Raw genomic sequence first — 12,537 nt, 5'->3', positions numbered from 1 at the left:
CATAAATTAAAACTTTCTGTGCCTTCATTTTGTATTTACCTCCCTGATTCACGGACAGATGTGTAGCTTCCAAACTTTGGTTGGTACCTGGGCAAAGCTGATCTTGCTTTAAAAAAAAAAAAAAGTCATTTCCCTCTCTGTGCAGCCTGCAGTAAGCAGAGCATTGGGGTGGGCCCTCCCGGCCTTTCCGCTAATAGCTCTGGCCGCAGCTTCCATCACTCACACGTTTTTATGGGCAGAAACAACGTGGCTTTTCCCAAACCAGTGGTGCTTCTCCACGAAATGAATGGAGACCTGGGTGGTTGGACCAGAAGGGAGCTACTGACCCCAATGCACTACTTAGCGGTTTCTGTCATTATGTGAAATTAGACTAGAGAAAACAGGACCCTTGCGTGCCCAGAACTCAGAGGGTCAGGTCCAGCTTTAGGATACAGTCAAGGGCTGAGAAACACAGGAAAGTTTTGCAATTTCCTGAGAAAAATGTCTGATAAGTTTGTCACAGTGAATGTTCGCAAAGTAATATCTGGTGGCCGGCAAAAAAATGTCACAGTGCTCTTTGCAGTGGGCTTGAAGCTTCCTGAGTTAAATAGGGGCTCTTGTCATTTGTTTGTTTTTGCCTTTAAGTACAATTTCTGTTAGTTTGGTCCTTGTACCTGTGTATATATTGGCTAAGGGGATTAATTCAGGTCAGGGTGATAAAATCTGGTACAGTGCTTTGGGGCATAAAAGGCCATCTGAGACCCAAGTTGCTCCTAAGCACTAGATGTTGTGCCGGCAATTGAAAAGTACAGAATGCGGAGTCTTCTTAACACATTGCGTACCGCATAGTAATCTCTAAGACATACGCCAGGGACCGCACGTTTTTGGGCAAACTGCACGTTATTTAAATCATCATAATGCACTTTAGGTGTTGTTTTTCGATAATTATAACATTTTTATTTACGAAAACAATTAAACAATTAAAGTTCCTAGTACTTTTTTAACGTATGGTACTGTGTAAAACATTTTCCTCTACGAAGAGGGACCAAACAAAATTTACATAAGCATCTAGATTCGCTCCTTGTTCCATGGGCGTGAAAAACGAGAACACTCGTGAGCGGTCCTTAACAGATGGCGCGCGAAACACGCGCAAACTCCTGAGCGGTACGAAATGTGTTAACTGCATCTTCATAGGATGGTGGTGTGTGCGCCAGAAAGCTTTGGAGCGCACTTGTGCTGGCCCGGGGAGCCAGGTGGGTGGGGTCCAGGTGGATGGGGTCAGGAGGGCCTTGGCTCATGTATCACATGCAGAGGCTGAAACTCACAGTGGTCCCCTCCGTTCAGAACCACCGCCCCCTCCCTGCTTGCGTGGGATGAGTGTGAAGAGGGGAGTCCATCTCTACCTCCCTTTGAGGCTCTGATTTTTCCAAATTGCTTCTAAGCTCGAAAATCCATCCATCTGCTTTGAAGCATGGCACTTTGAAGAGAGATCTAGGAAGCCCTGAAAGATTTATTTCTTCAAATTTTTAGTTTTGGGGCCCTGGAGAAAAGCCAAGTGATTGCAAGGAAGCAAAATAATTTATAACACAAAGTTAGGTGTGTGTTTTACGCAACGGGAGCCGGGTGTTTTTCCCTCACCCCCTCTTCAGCCCAGCCTCTAAGTTGTCTGTCCCTTCACCAGCCTCCAGTCCTAACCAAAGGCCTGGGTCCCAGGGGCAGGTGGGACCCACAGCCTGAAGAATGAGCTCCTTTGAGGCCCTGATAGTTGTGGGAAAACCGGTGCTTCAGTGAGTAGCTCCCCTCTCACCTTTGTCCTCCTCACTTGGCTTTTGAAGTTTCTAGGGCTCTGTTTTAGCAAAAAACAGCCTCCAGGGACAGATCTTGCCTAGAGATACATATTATCGCCTGGGATGTGGTGGGAACTTTGGCCAAAGTTACCAAGATCAAGGTAACTGACACATGGTTAACACAGTGTGTGTGTGTGTGTGTGTGTGTGTGTGTGTGTGTGTGTGTGTGTGTGGTGAGAAGACTTAGGATCTACCTAGTCTCAGTAATTTTCAAGTATGTAGTACTGTATTACTAACTATTCTCAAACTTCTTATAACTGAAAGTTTATACCCTTGACCAACAACACCCCATTCCCCTCTCCCCTCAGCCTCTGGCAACCACCATTCTAGTCTCTTTAAGGAGAGCTTTAGACATTCCAATCCCTCAGCCCCCCCCCCCCCCCCCCCCAGACGCTGATCCAATGGGCCTGGGGCCTGGGGATTCTAAAGTCCTGCAGGCGAGAAGCAGGGTTCAGCTGGGTGACAGGCTTCCTTTTCCTGCCCAGCAGGCTGCCTGCCCAGGCCCAGCTCCCCAGCTCCTGTTTGGACCACATCGGCCAGCATCTCCCCACCTGTAATGCAGAGCTGGCCACCCAGGCTCAGCCCACTTTCCTCTCCAGTGTAATACATCTTACACTGTGCTGTGAACTTGTGTAAAATGTGCAGACTGTTTGAAAGGTGGGGTGTGGAGGTGTGAATGTAGGTGGATGTGTGGATGTGAATGTGTGGGTATGGGTACGTGAAGGGCTATGCATGTGTAGGAATATAGGTGTGTGGCTGTGTGTGTAGGTATAGGCGTATTTGAGTGTGTAGATGTGGGTGTGTATTAGTGTATATGTGGGTGTAGGTGTAGGGCGTATAGAGGTATATGTGTGGATATATAGGTGTGTGTATAGAGATAATAGCTGTGGGGTATGTATAGGTATATAGGTGGGGGTGTGTATACATGGGTATATGTGTGGGGGTGTGTATGTGGATATAGGTATGTGGTATGTATAGATATATGTGCACATGTGTATATGTAGGTGTATGTGTGTGTGTATGTAGGTATGGATGTGGGTGTGTAGAGGTCTAGGTGTGTGTATGAGGGTGTGGGAGTGTGTGTATGGGTGTAGTTGTGGGAGTGTGTATAGGGTGTGTGTGTGTATAGGGGGTGTGTGTGTGTGTGTGTGTGTGTGTTGGAGTGAAGGGTATAGGACTCAGGTGGGGAATCAGAGATGTGCATTCAGGCCCCTGAGCAGTGCCCCCACCAGCTGTGGCTGGCAGTCTGAGTAGCATGCCACCTCTCTCAGGCCTGCCCTGCCATTGCCACACGGCCCGGGGCTCACAGCCCTGGACAGCAGCCTCTCCATAAGGCCTCGGAAGTCCCCATATGGTCGGTTTTCCCACATCTTAAGGACGCATTTGGGGAAATCTCTGTGAATGCCTGTGCCCCCTCTCTGCCCAAGACTCTGATCTCCTTGAGGCAAGGCTCCTGGCTCCAAGGGGGTGCCTGATAAGTATTTGCTAAGTGACTGGACATTTCTGCTCTGCACCCAGCCCCACATCCATCCTGGCTGCCCCGCTGCCCTCTGGAACCTGGGGAGGCTGTGGCTACATGCCCACAGGGCTGACTAGGGAACCCACACAGACTGCATGGGGCTCTGTGGGAAGAAAGTTCTCATGCATTTTTAAAGATGTAGATGAGAGTAGCGACCCTTTCCGTTCATTGTCAGGCACGCAGCTGCCTTATTGAGGGGTCTCCTTGGCACGGTGGCTGGTTGCCCCATTGACCCGGGGAACAGGGAACCCGACCTGGGGACCACGTCACCTCCTGGCAGAGGCATCGGTCGGGATTCTTTCTGCCCTGAAGGGTCTGTCAGCACAGGATCAACTGAAACTATGAAACTGGTCTCGGTTTCAAAAAGCAGGAGCACCAGGGAGGGAAGCTTTGCCGCAGATGAGCCAGCGACTCCTCTCTTTGAACCTCCCCAGGCAGGCAGGCGCGTGGGGTGTTTGAAGTGCCAGACTGCCCGGAGGGCCCCCAGTTCCTCAGACACAGGCCACCTGAGTGACAAAGGCACAGCCCAGGCCCTGCAGGGCAGCCGCAGAGCCCTCAGAGTGAGTGGGGACTTTTGAAACAGAATCTGACTTTTAGGTGCCGCTTCAGGTTTCCCTTTCTTCCTAGGAACAAGAGATCTGATCTGGAATGAAAGTGGGGTCAGGTCTTGGAGAGGAATAGCGGGTCTCCCTGGCACCATCCTGCACAAGGATGGACCCCCACTCACATCCCTTCTTTATGCCCAAAGCCAGCCAAAGCTGCCCCAGTCGGGGGAGCTGGGGACCAAGGCGTAAACATTTTCCCCCTGAAGCACAGGGGTAACTCCTGTGGTTTAATTACTGTGCAAAAGCAAGTGAGTTGAGAGAGACCTTAGAAGACAGGCCTGTACCTGGTGATCAAATGTAATCAGTTTCCAACGGACGAAGATTTCAGGCATTTCCCGAGGTGCTTGGAGGAGGGGGCGCAACATTTTATGATGATTGTCCTCATTCCTCTTATTTTTATGATTCAGAAACCATCATCACAGAATCTGTGGGGATTAACAGCTCGGTTAGGAGGGATAAGATGAGAGAGAATTCATTTTGAAAACTATAGTCATGCCTACAGAGAACCCTCTGTGACCTACACAGCAGCCCCTTGGCAACAGGACCCGAAGTCCCTTTTCCTCCCAGTGTGTGGCCGGAGGCCAGCAGCCACATTTTCCACTCAAATGAAAGAAATTTTAACATTTTCGTGTTAAAAGGAATGGGTTCATTAATAGGCACTGGCGTTAGTTGCACAATTAGGTGTGTACAAAATCATGTTTTATCCAATAAGGAACTGGATCTCTTAGAATTTTATTGGGAGGATTGGGGGGTGGGGGAGAGCGGGGGTCACTGTGATACACACACATACACACACACACCAAAAAAAAAAAGGGAGAAATTATTAGAGCAATTTATAGCCAATAGGTCAGCTCAGTGATCTACCAACATCAGAATTTTGAAATTCAAGTGATTTCTTTTAAATATTCTGAAATAAAAGTATCAAATCCTGAAATGTAGTCACAAAGTATTTATGTAGACACTATTTTCAGTTCCCTTGGGTATATACCTTGGGACTATAGAGTGATTCTATGACCTTTTGAGGAGCTGCCAGACTGTTTTCCAAAGTGGCTGTGCCCGTTTACATGCCCACCCGCAAAGTGTGAGGGCTCCAGTTTCCCCACGTCCTCCCCAATGCTTGTTCCCGCCTGTCTCTTTTTAGTTGAGCCATCCTGGTAGGTGTTGCTGCTATTGGTGTTTGATCTTGTGGCACCGTCAGTGTATGGAAATGATCTCTAGATTGTAAGCTCTCTGAGGACTGGGGCTGTCCCTTGAAATCCCCGATCTCTAGTCTTTAATGTTTGTTCAGTTGTATCAAGTGCAGCTAAACTCTTTGTCATCATTTACATAGAAGACCAACATGTGACTCCCCCATCTGTATGTCAGGTTCTGCACCAAAAACTGGTGTGCTGGCCCTTGTCTTCCAATAAACAGATTGGACTAGTGGGGCCTTTAGAGAACAAATAATAGGTGAAGAAAAGGAAATTGCAGTGACTAATCAGGAGACACATACCCAAAAAAAACCAAAACGGTAGAAATTTATTTTTAATGAATTTGGCAAACTCACAAATGAAAGACCCATCTCCTCGTTTGTGACCATTGTGTTGAGCCATGAGACAGTGGCGCTGACTCTCACAACTCACAAAAGTTTGCCTCTTACTGAGCTGGAAAGAGAGCCTTACAATTGCCGAGCCCTTCTGCCCCCAACACTGGGCTGCTGCATCCTCAACCCCTGGGTCCCTCTGCTCGGTTCAGAGGCCACACCCAGGCGAGCATCCATCAGCACAGCGCACTCACTCAGGAGCCGAATGCCCTCCATGCCACCTGAGACCCCACGTGCGTGGACCAGGACCTCAGGTCCATGATCTGAGAAAGCTATGCTCAAAAAAATGAAGTCACTGCCTGACCGAGAGCTGGTATGTGGTTCCCAGAGGGTACCAAACATTTCCTCCCAGTGCCTTTCTTTATCCGGTTGCCTCTACCTGGAATGCCTGTCTTACTGCCAGTTAGGATGACCATATAATCACTCACACCGGGACGCTTTTGAGAGTAAAAGAGAATGCTACAATGCTTATGCCAGAACACCAGGCAAAAACCAGCTCGGTCTTGGGCAAACCAAGGCACATTAACACCTACCCCAGCTCTACACGGTCACTCTCTCCCTCCTATTGCCTACTGCCTCTTGCCAGATCTTCCCTAAGAACTTCCACCCTGCCTTCCACATTGGAGGACCCTGCTCAGCTCTGGCTCAGGGGTTGTCATGGGTCACTTGTCTCATCCTCCTCATTGGACCGTGGACTTCTCAAAGTCAGAGCCCAGGTCAAGGTGCTTGGTACATAAGAGGTACGTAACAACTCCTCATAAAACAGAGGAAATCAAGCTGACCGAACAGCAAAGGGAAAGCTGGGCCAGGAGTGAAGCCACATTTATTAACTGGGGGCCTTCTGTGAGCAAGTCAAGAGGCATTGCCACAGCACTCATTATCTTCCCTTCTACCTCATGATCTTCCCATGCTTTGTGCTCAGCATGTTGATGTACAGGTAAACATACGTGTATGGACAAACGTGTGTGTGTGTGTGTGTGTGTGTGTGTGTGTGTGTGTGTGTGTTCCAGTTGTCTAGAACTTCCCAGGAATTCTAGTGAGTGTGGATATCAAAATACCTTTCATCGGGCCTCGTGGGAACATCTACCAACAGTGGATACATTTGTGGTTCAGAATCATGACCTTCTCATTTATTTCTGATTCAAATCCTTCTCGGTTTGATATCTTCCAATGAAACCCCTCATCTGGCATAACTGCTTAACTAGAAACAGCATTCGGGTGCTGCCGAGCTGACATTTTTCCCTTCCATCTTCCAGGACCAGTACAAGTTCTGCTACGAGGTGGCCCTGGAGTACTTGAATTCCGGCTGACGGCATCACAGCTCTGCAAGCCGGCCTTTCGTCCCACAGAGCCGAGCGCGTCCAAGGCATTTCTGAAGATGAGATCAGGGCTCTCAATGTGCTTACTTTGCTTTGCAGCACCGGCTCTTTTTAAGAGCCCGAGGAAGTATGTATAAAACTGCTTGCACTGCCCAGTTCCCAGTGATGCTGCTGCCTGACAGGAAGCACACACGGCCTGCAGTCGTCCGAGACTGTGCTCCTAGGCGTCCGCCTGTTAGTGCAGCATAGATGGCTGGTACATGGAAGAGCACAATTATATTCTTATGAAGGAATTTGTACCTTTTGGGGTATTATTTTGTGACCCGTGAACCTTTGTTATTGTTACAGCTGAGTGTACATTTTTGTTCTGTGGAGAATGCTACCTGGCATTATGATAATATATTATTTTAGTTAATATTTGTATTTTAACATGTTGCACAATATAAGCTTATGTAGCTTTCCAAGACTAACAGATAAACATATAATGAACAAAGATATGTTGTATGAGTTGTTGTTTCTATCAGATTTATATTGTTTCTAAGGGAGAAGCTTGGGAGGAATTCAGCTCAAAATGCAAAGCTCAGCGATCAGATTCACAGATCGAAAGCTTTTCCACTTGTTTATATTGTAAATACTTTTGATTTCATCAAATTATTTATTCATTAAAAGAAATTTTTGTGAAGCACAGTGAGTGACAATCATTTTTATTAAGCCCAGGAAATGGCTTACTGTATGATGTTACCTTGTGTGAATTCTCAACTCAATAAACAAAGACCAGTGACCAGCCGTGGTGTATTGCTAGTGTCCGGCGCCCAGGCGGTGGAGCAGCTCCGGTCACTCCAGGTCACTGGCAGAGAGAGTGTACGTGGAAACTGTTGCCTGGGGCAGGTTGAGTTGAAATTTTGGGGACAGAACTGTTGGCAGGGAGAAACCAAGGCCCATCCTGGGAGCCTCCCCTGGTGCTGAGGAAACACAACCCCAGAGGCTGCCGGGGCCATGAGTTCTCACCTGGTGGGCAGGCAGTTGGGGGGGGGGGGGGGGCGCTGGGCCAGGCCTGGGAGGCTTTCTGAGCCGGAGCCACCTCTCCTCCTCTCTTTCACCTGTTCACTGGGGTGGTATCTGTCCTCGCCAAGCCTCATTCACACCTGAAACTTGCTGAGAGAACACTTTTTAAAGGGTTATGGGATCCGAGTGCCCTTAAGCAGAGCACTGAGCTAAACAGTTCCCGGGAAGGGAAATCACCGAAGGGCAGCCTGCTCTGCTCTGTTCCGCTCCGCTCAAGGGCCCGGCCGGACCTCTGATGGAGGGAGACACTGCAGTGGACTTCCGACATGAATAAGTGAGCTCCCGGCTATGTTAAATGATGACCAGTAGCTGATGGGACAACCTTATCAACCGCCGGTTCTGTGCCAGGAACTGCAGGGCGCTTTCCCAAGGGGCAGCAGGTCCTCCCAGGTTCAGTTACGGAGCCGTCTTACAGCTGGGAACGTCCATCTCATCAGCTGCCAGCTTTCTCTGCTTTATTCCTGCCAGCCTTGCTCTTGGAATTTATGAAAATGTCTAGTTCATTCTCTGAGTGACTTCCAGTCCCAGACGTGGACTAACAAAGACCATATTTATCCTCCTAACTGAAACAACTAAAAAAACTGAGGAACATGTATGTTTTTAAAAAATCATTTTCAGGAAACTGAACATCAAGTAATTAAGGTAACACCAAGGGGGTACCTGATAAATGTTTGGAGAGGAGGGGAGGGGAGGGGAAGAGAGGGGAGGGAGGGGAGGGGAGGGGAGGGGAGGGGAGGGGAGGGGAGGGGAGGGGAGGGGAGGGGAGGGGAGGGGAGGGGAGAGGAGGAAACCCTGGCCTTAGATTTCCTCTCGGCGATAACTCCCGTGGGTTTTAGGTGTGCCTTCCTAAGATTTCAAATGGGAATCAGAGTGTTTGTGTTTTTTCTCAGCAGCATGAAGGAACAAAGGCAGGTGACCCGTAGAACAGTGACAGAACATTCGCTTGTGTGAACTCTAAGCCGTGCTGGCCAGCCCGATCCTTCCACTCACTGCGGCCCACAGCTCCCCGGCCCTCACTGTGGCTCTCTGGGATGTCATCCCTCAGGAAACATCCACGTGGGGCAGCAGATGGGAGCATCAGCCCTCAATAGACTGGATGATAGGCCTTATGGCGAATGCTTCCTATCTCTGTGGGCCTTCTCCCCCACGCCTCCCCTCTTCAGGAAGGGTGGGGGAGCTTCGGCAAGGAAAGGGCTGGTCCAGATCCCTGCCTCTGACCCCACCTTGAACTTCCAGTTTTTGTTGCTGTGCTAGTGCTGAGCTGGAACCCACTAAATAAAGAGGCAGCTTATCAGAGCCATTCTATTATGATTGCCTAATCATGTGCTAGTGATGGGGGGGGGGGGGCAACCATTTAACACCCTCACGTAAGAGGAAACAGAGCAGCCTCCTCAGCCCTCTCTGGTTGTAGAAATCTCAGTGCGCCATTTAAATAACGCACAGGTGATCTCAGAAACTCGATGTCTTTGGTGCTTATAAAGTGCGTTTGGAAAAAGAACAGGCGGCAATTAGCTCCACTTTCTCCTCCCATTACAGAGCAGAGACTGTTCCAAAGCCCTGGCCCCTGTCAGATGGAAATGAAGCTGAACTGCCCCAGCTCCTGGGGCCAGCCTGGCCAGGCCCTTCCCGCCTGCATTCCCTCGCCCCCCCCCCCCCCCAACCCCCGCCCCAGGCTGGCAGTAAGGTTTTCCAAGGATGTGCTACCACATAAATGGGAAGGTGTGGAGGGTAATACAAGAGCCATGCAAATGTAAAATCCAGATGCTATGGGCATCAGATGTAAGAAATCCTATCCACCAGAAAGAGATTTCACATGGAAAAAGTAAAAATTGTGGTAAATAACATGTTAATTGGCATAACTAACTGCAATGGGCAGGCTTAGAAAGAAATTGCTCTTCATTGCTGCGTCAGGGCAGCCATGCCAGCGTGGACTCTGGGCTCTTCCAGCTGTTTTCATGAACAAGATGGGCCCCTAGACCTGGAGCTGGGCCCCCAGGCCCCGAGCTGGGCCCCAGGCCCTGAGCTGGGAGAGCAGCCTGCTGGGCCGTAAACAAAGATGATGCCTCGAGGGGCGCAGATGCTCAGCTTGGCAGGCCGTGGAGGCTGTCTCTTGGTTCATTAAAGCAACATTAAGATGCCCCTTTTCCCTCTATGTTAATATAAATAATAGAGTGAAAATGTAATTACCGCGGCTAACTTAATTAAGAACACTTTGAAAGTTGCCCCTTCTTCCTGGTGTCAAAAGGATGGTTTGGAGTCATTTGCCCTCGCCAGCTGTACCGTTTCCTCCCCCAAAACCATCCTGGGACACTGTGTATTTCCAGGCAAAGAAACTGATAGGCTGGGGCTAGCGGGGACATGGCTTCCCTGAGGTAGCACCGTCACCAACCGGGCCGCTGCAGGACTTGAACTCAGAACTAGCTGTGCCCACAGGCCCCACAGGCCCTCCCTGGAGGGTCTGGGCTCTAGAGCCAACCTCCTGGGTTCCAGCCACAGCCACCAGCTCCTTGGCTGTTGGATCTTGAGCAACCTCTGTCTTAATTTCTGCATCTGGACAACTCAATCAGGTGCTTCCTGGCAACTGGCAGAGTTCTAGAAAATACACGGGTCCTTTTCTTCCCTTCTTTTTTCTCCCTTATTGAAAATGAGCCTGTGTCTTGTGAATAGTCTGGACTTGGCAGTCATACCCCGGGGCGGTTGAGCCTCCTTTCACTCACTCCCGCGTGGGAGACAGGAGGTTTGCGGCTAAGTCATAGAATGAAGAGAAACGCAGGCGGATCAGTGAACACATGACGAAGGCCAGAAAATCGCTTTGCTGTAGCATCTCTCCGAGCGGCCTTGGAAAGCAGACCAGACAGAAACTGCTGAGGACTGAGTTCCCCCATGGGATACCCATGCCCTGATGCAAAGACTCAGAAGCGCCCAGAGTGGGAGCTGAGTCAACGGCTGCTCTGGGCTTCTAGGCCAGCTCAGAGCCCGCCACACGGTGAAGCACCCAGCTGTGCCACGCGCTCCTGAGCCTCTGAGCAGAGCCCCTGACCACCTAGAAAGAGAACTGCCACTGGAGGAGGCTTCGCCAGGCCACCCCGCTTTGCCCTCTCAGGACACAGCCCTGCAGCACACAGGGGCCTCCTGGGGCTAAAAGGTTGAGTGGCAGCTTCCCCTCTTGCACCCACAGCCTGGGCTGCCCTCTGCTCCCACCTCCTCAGCCCCACATCCTCCCCTCACTCCCCACTAACCTGGGGAAGCATGGAGAAGTGCGGGCCTGCGGGGAGTGCTGGGCCTGAGGCCTCCTGCCTCACCGGCCCCGGGCTGAGTTACTGCATTGGGGTGCACGCCTGCTCCCTAGGAGGATGCCCAGGGCTGGCAGGTTGGGTTGCTACCCACAGGCCAGCAGAATGCAGCGCCTCTGAGTCAGGGACACCCTGCCCTGGCCCTGTTATATAGCGCCTACAGATGGGTGTTTTGGCTGAGCGGTCCACGGCATACACTGGACCACAATGGGCCCAGCTTGGAGGTGAGGATTCAGGAAGCCCTCTCTTGGAGGAGATGCAAGGGGTCCTTTCCTGGGAGTCAGGCAGAGTGCCGTGGCAGAGGGAGTGCAGTGGCAGAGGGAGTGCCCTGGCCTCGCTGGGAGAGCAGGTGAGCCGCTTCAGGATGGCATTTTGAGCCCACTTGCCACCTCCAAGGATTGTGAGCTGGCAACAAGAGGACTCAACTTGGAACTCCCCCAAGAGGTGATGCCAGCAGGGGACCAGGACTACAGGACTAGCAATTCCCAGGGGATCCCCCCCCCACCCCCCCGCTCCAGGCACCTCAGCTGGAGCCGGGCCAGCAGAGCATCCAGGCCAGCAGGGCAGCTGCGTGGTCCTGGGAGTGGGCTCCAGTCTGGAAGATTGATCGGGCTTCTGCATCCTTCCAGGATCATCAGACTCGTAACTCCTGGCTGGTTAGCAAAACGGAGAAGTTAGTGGCAGCCTTCCCCGGGCTGGAGAGAGATTTTCCTGGTGCTGAAAACCTAGTGGGTTTTGGGTGTGCGTGACCCAAGGGCTGGCTCTCCCTCCCACCCGAGGCAGCATGCTTGGTTTTCGGCTCATCTGCTGACTTAATGAGGGGTCTGTGTCCATCCACCCTCTCCCTCTCACTATCTCAGTGTCTCCATCTATTTTGTAAAGCACCAATTTATCGGATATTACCCTCATTTTAAATTACATAGATCAGTTTAAACATAATTCACCTTCTCTTCCCTATCCCATTAGCTTATAAAAGCATTAGCACATTGTCACACGTTTAAATGACCGTGTAATAGGTATTGGTTTTAATTGTCAGTACTTAAGTGGCCATTATAACAAAGTGTTTTGCTTCATAAGGCAGGTAAGCCCCTGCCTCTCCAAGGAAAAACGCTTGAGACTTGGCTGCGGAAAAGCTTAGAGCCAAATCCGTAATCCACGGGCAGCACGCATACAGGATGCTGGAATTTTGACATTGGCCTCTAGAGTCCTTTTACTTTATTTTATTTCATTTATTGTGGTAAAATGTATCGTTTTAATCATCTTAAATGTACAGTTCCGCGGCATTAAGTACATTCACGTTGCTGAGCAACCACCATCACCAGCCATCT

The 12,537-nt window shown here is 50.3% G+C and overlaps 1 protein-coding gene across 12 annotated transcripts in view; it reads left to right on the top strand.

The window, feature by feature from the left end:
• PTPRM (protein tyrosine phosphatase receptor type M) overlaps positions 1-7,533 on the top strand; it is a 666,818-nt gene extending 659,285 nt beyond the window's left edge. For all 12 annotated transcript variants that reach the window (XM_036321438.1, XM_036321437.1, XM_036321435.1 and 9 more), the window contains one exon: positions 6,789-7,533. In XM_036321438.1, the coding sequence (XP_036177331.1) occupies positions 6,789-6,842 (54 nt within the window). In that variant the 3' untranslated portion in view covers positions 6,843-7,533. The remainder of the gene's footprint in view (positions 1-6,788) is intronic.
• The last annotated feature ends 5,004 nt before the right edge of the window (positions 7,534-12,537 follow it).

The sequence above is a fragment of the Myotis myotis genome, unplaced genomic scaffold, assembly GCF_014108235.1.
Source record: "Myotis myotis isolate mMyoMyo1 unplaced genomic scaffold, mMyoMyo1.p scaffold_m19_p_9, whole genome shotgun sequence".
Lineage (NCBI taxonomy): Eukaryota > Metazoa > Chordata > Mammalia > Chiroptera > Vespertilionidae > Myotis > Myotis myotis.
This window is presented reverse-complemented; position numbering and strand designations above follow the sequence as displayed.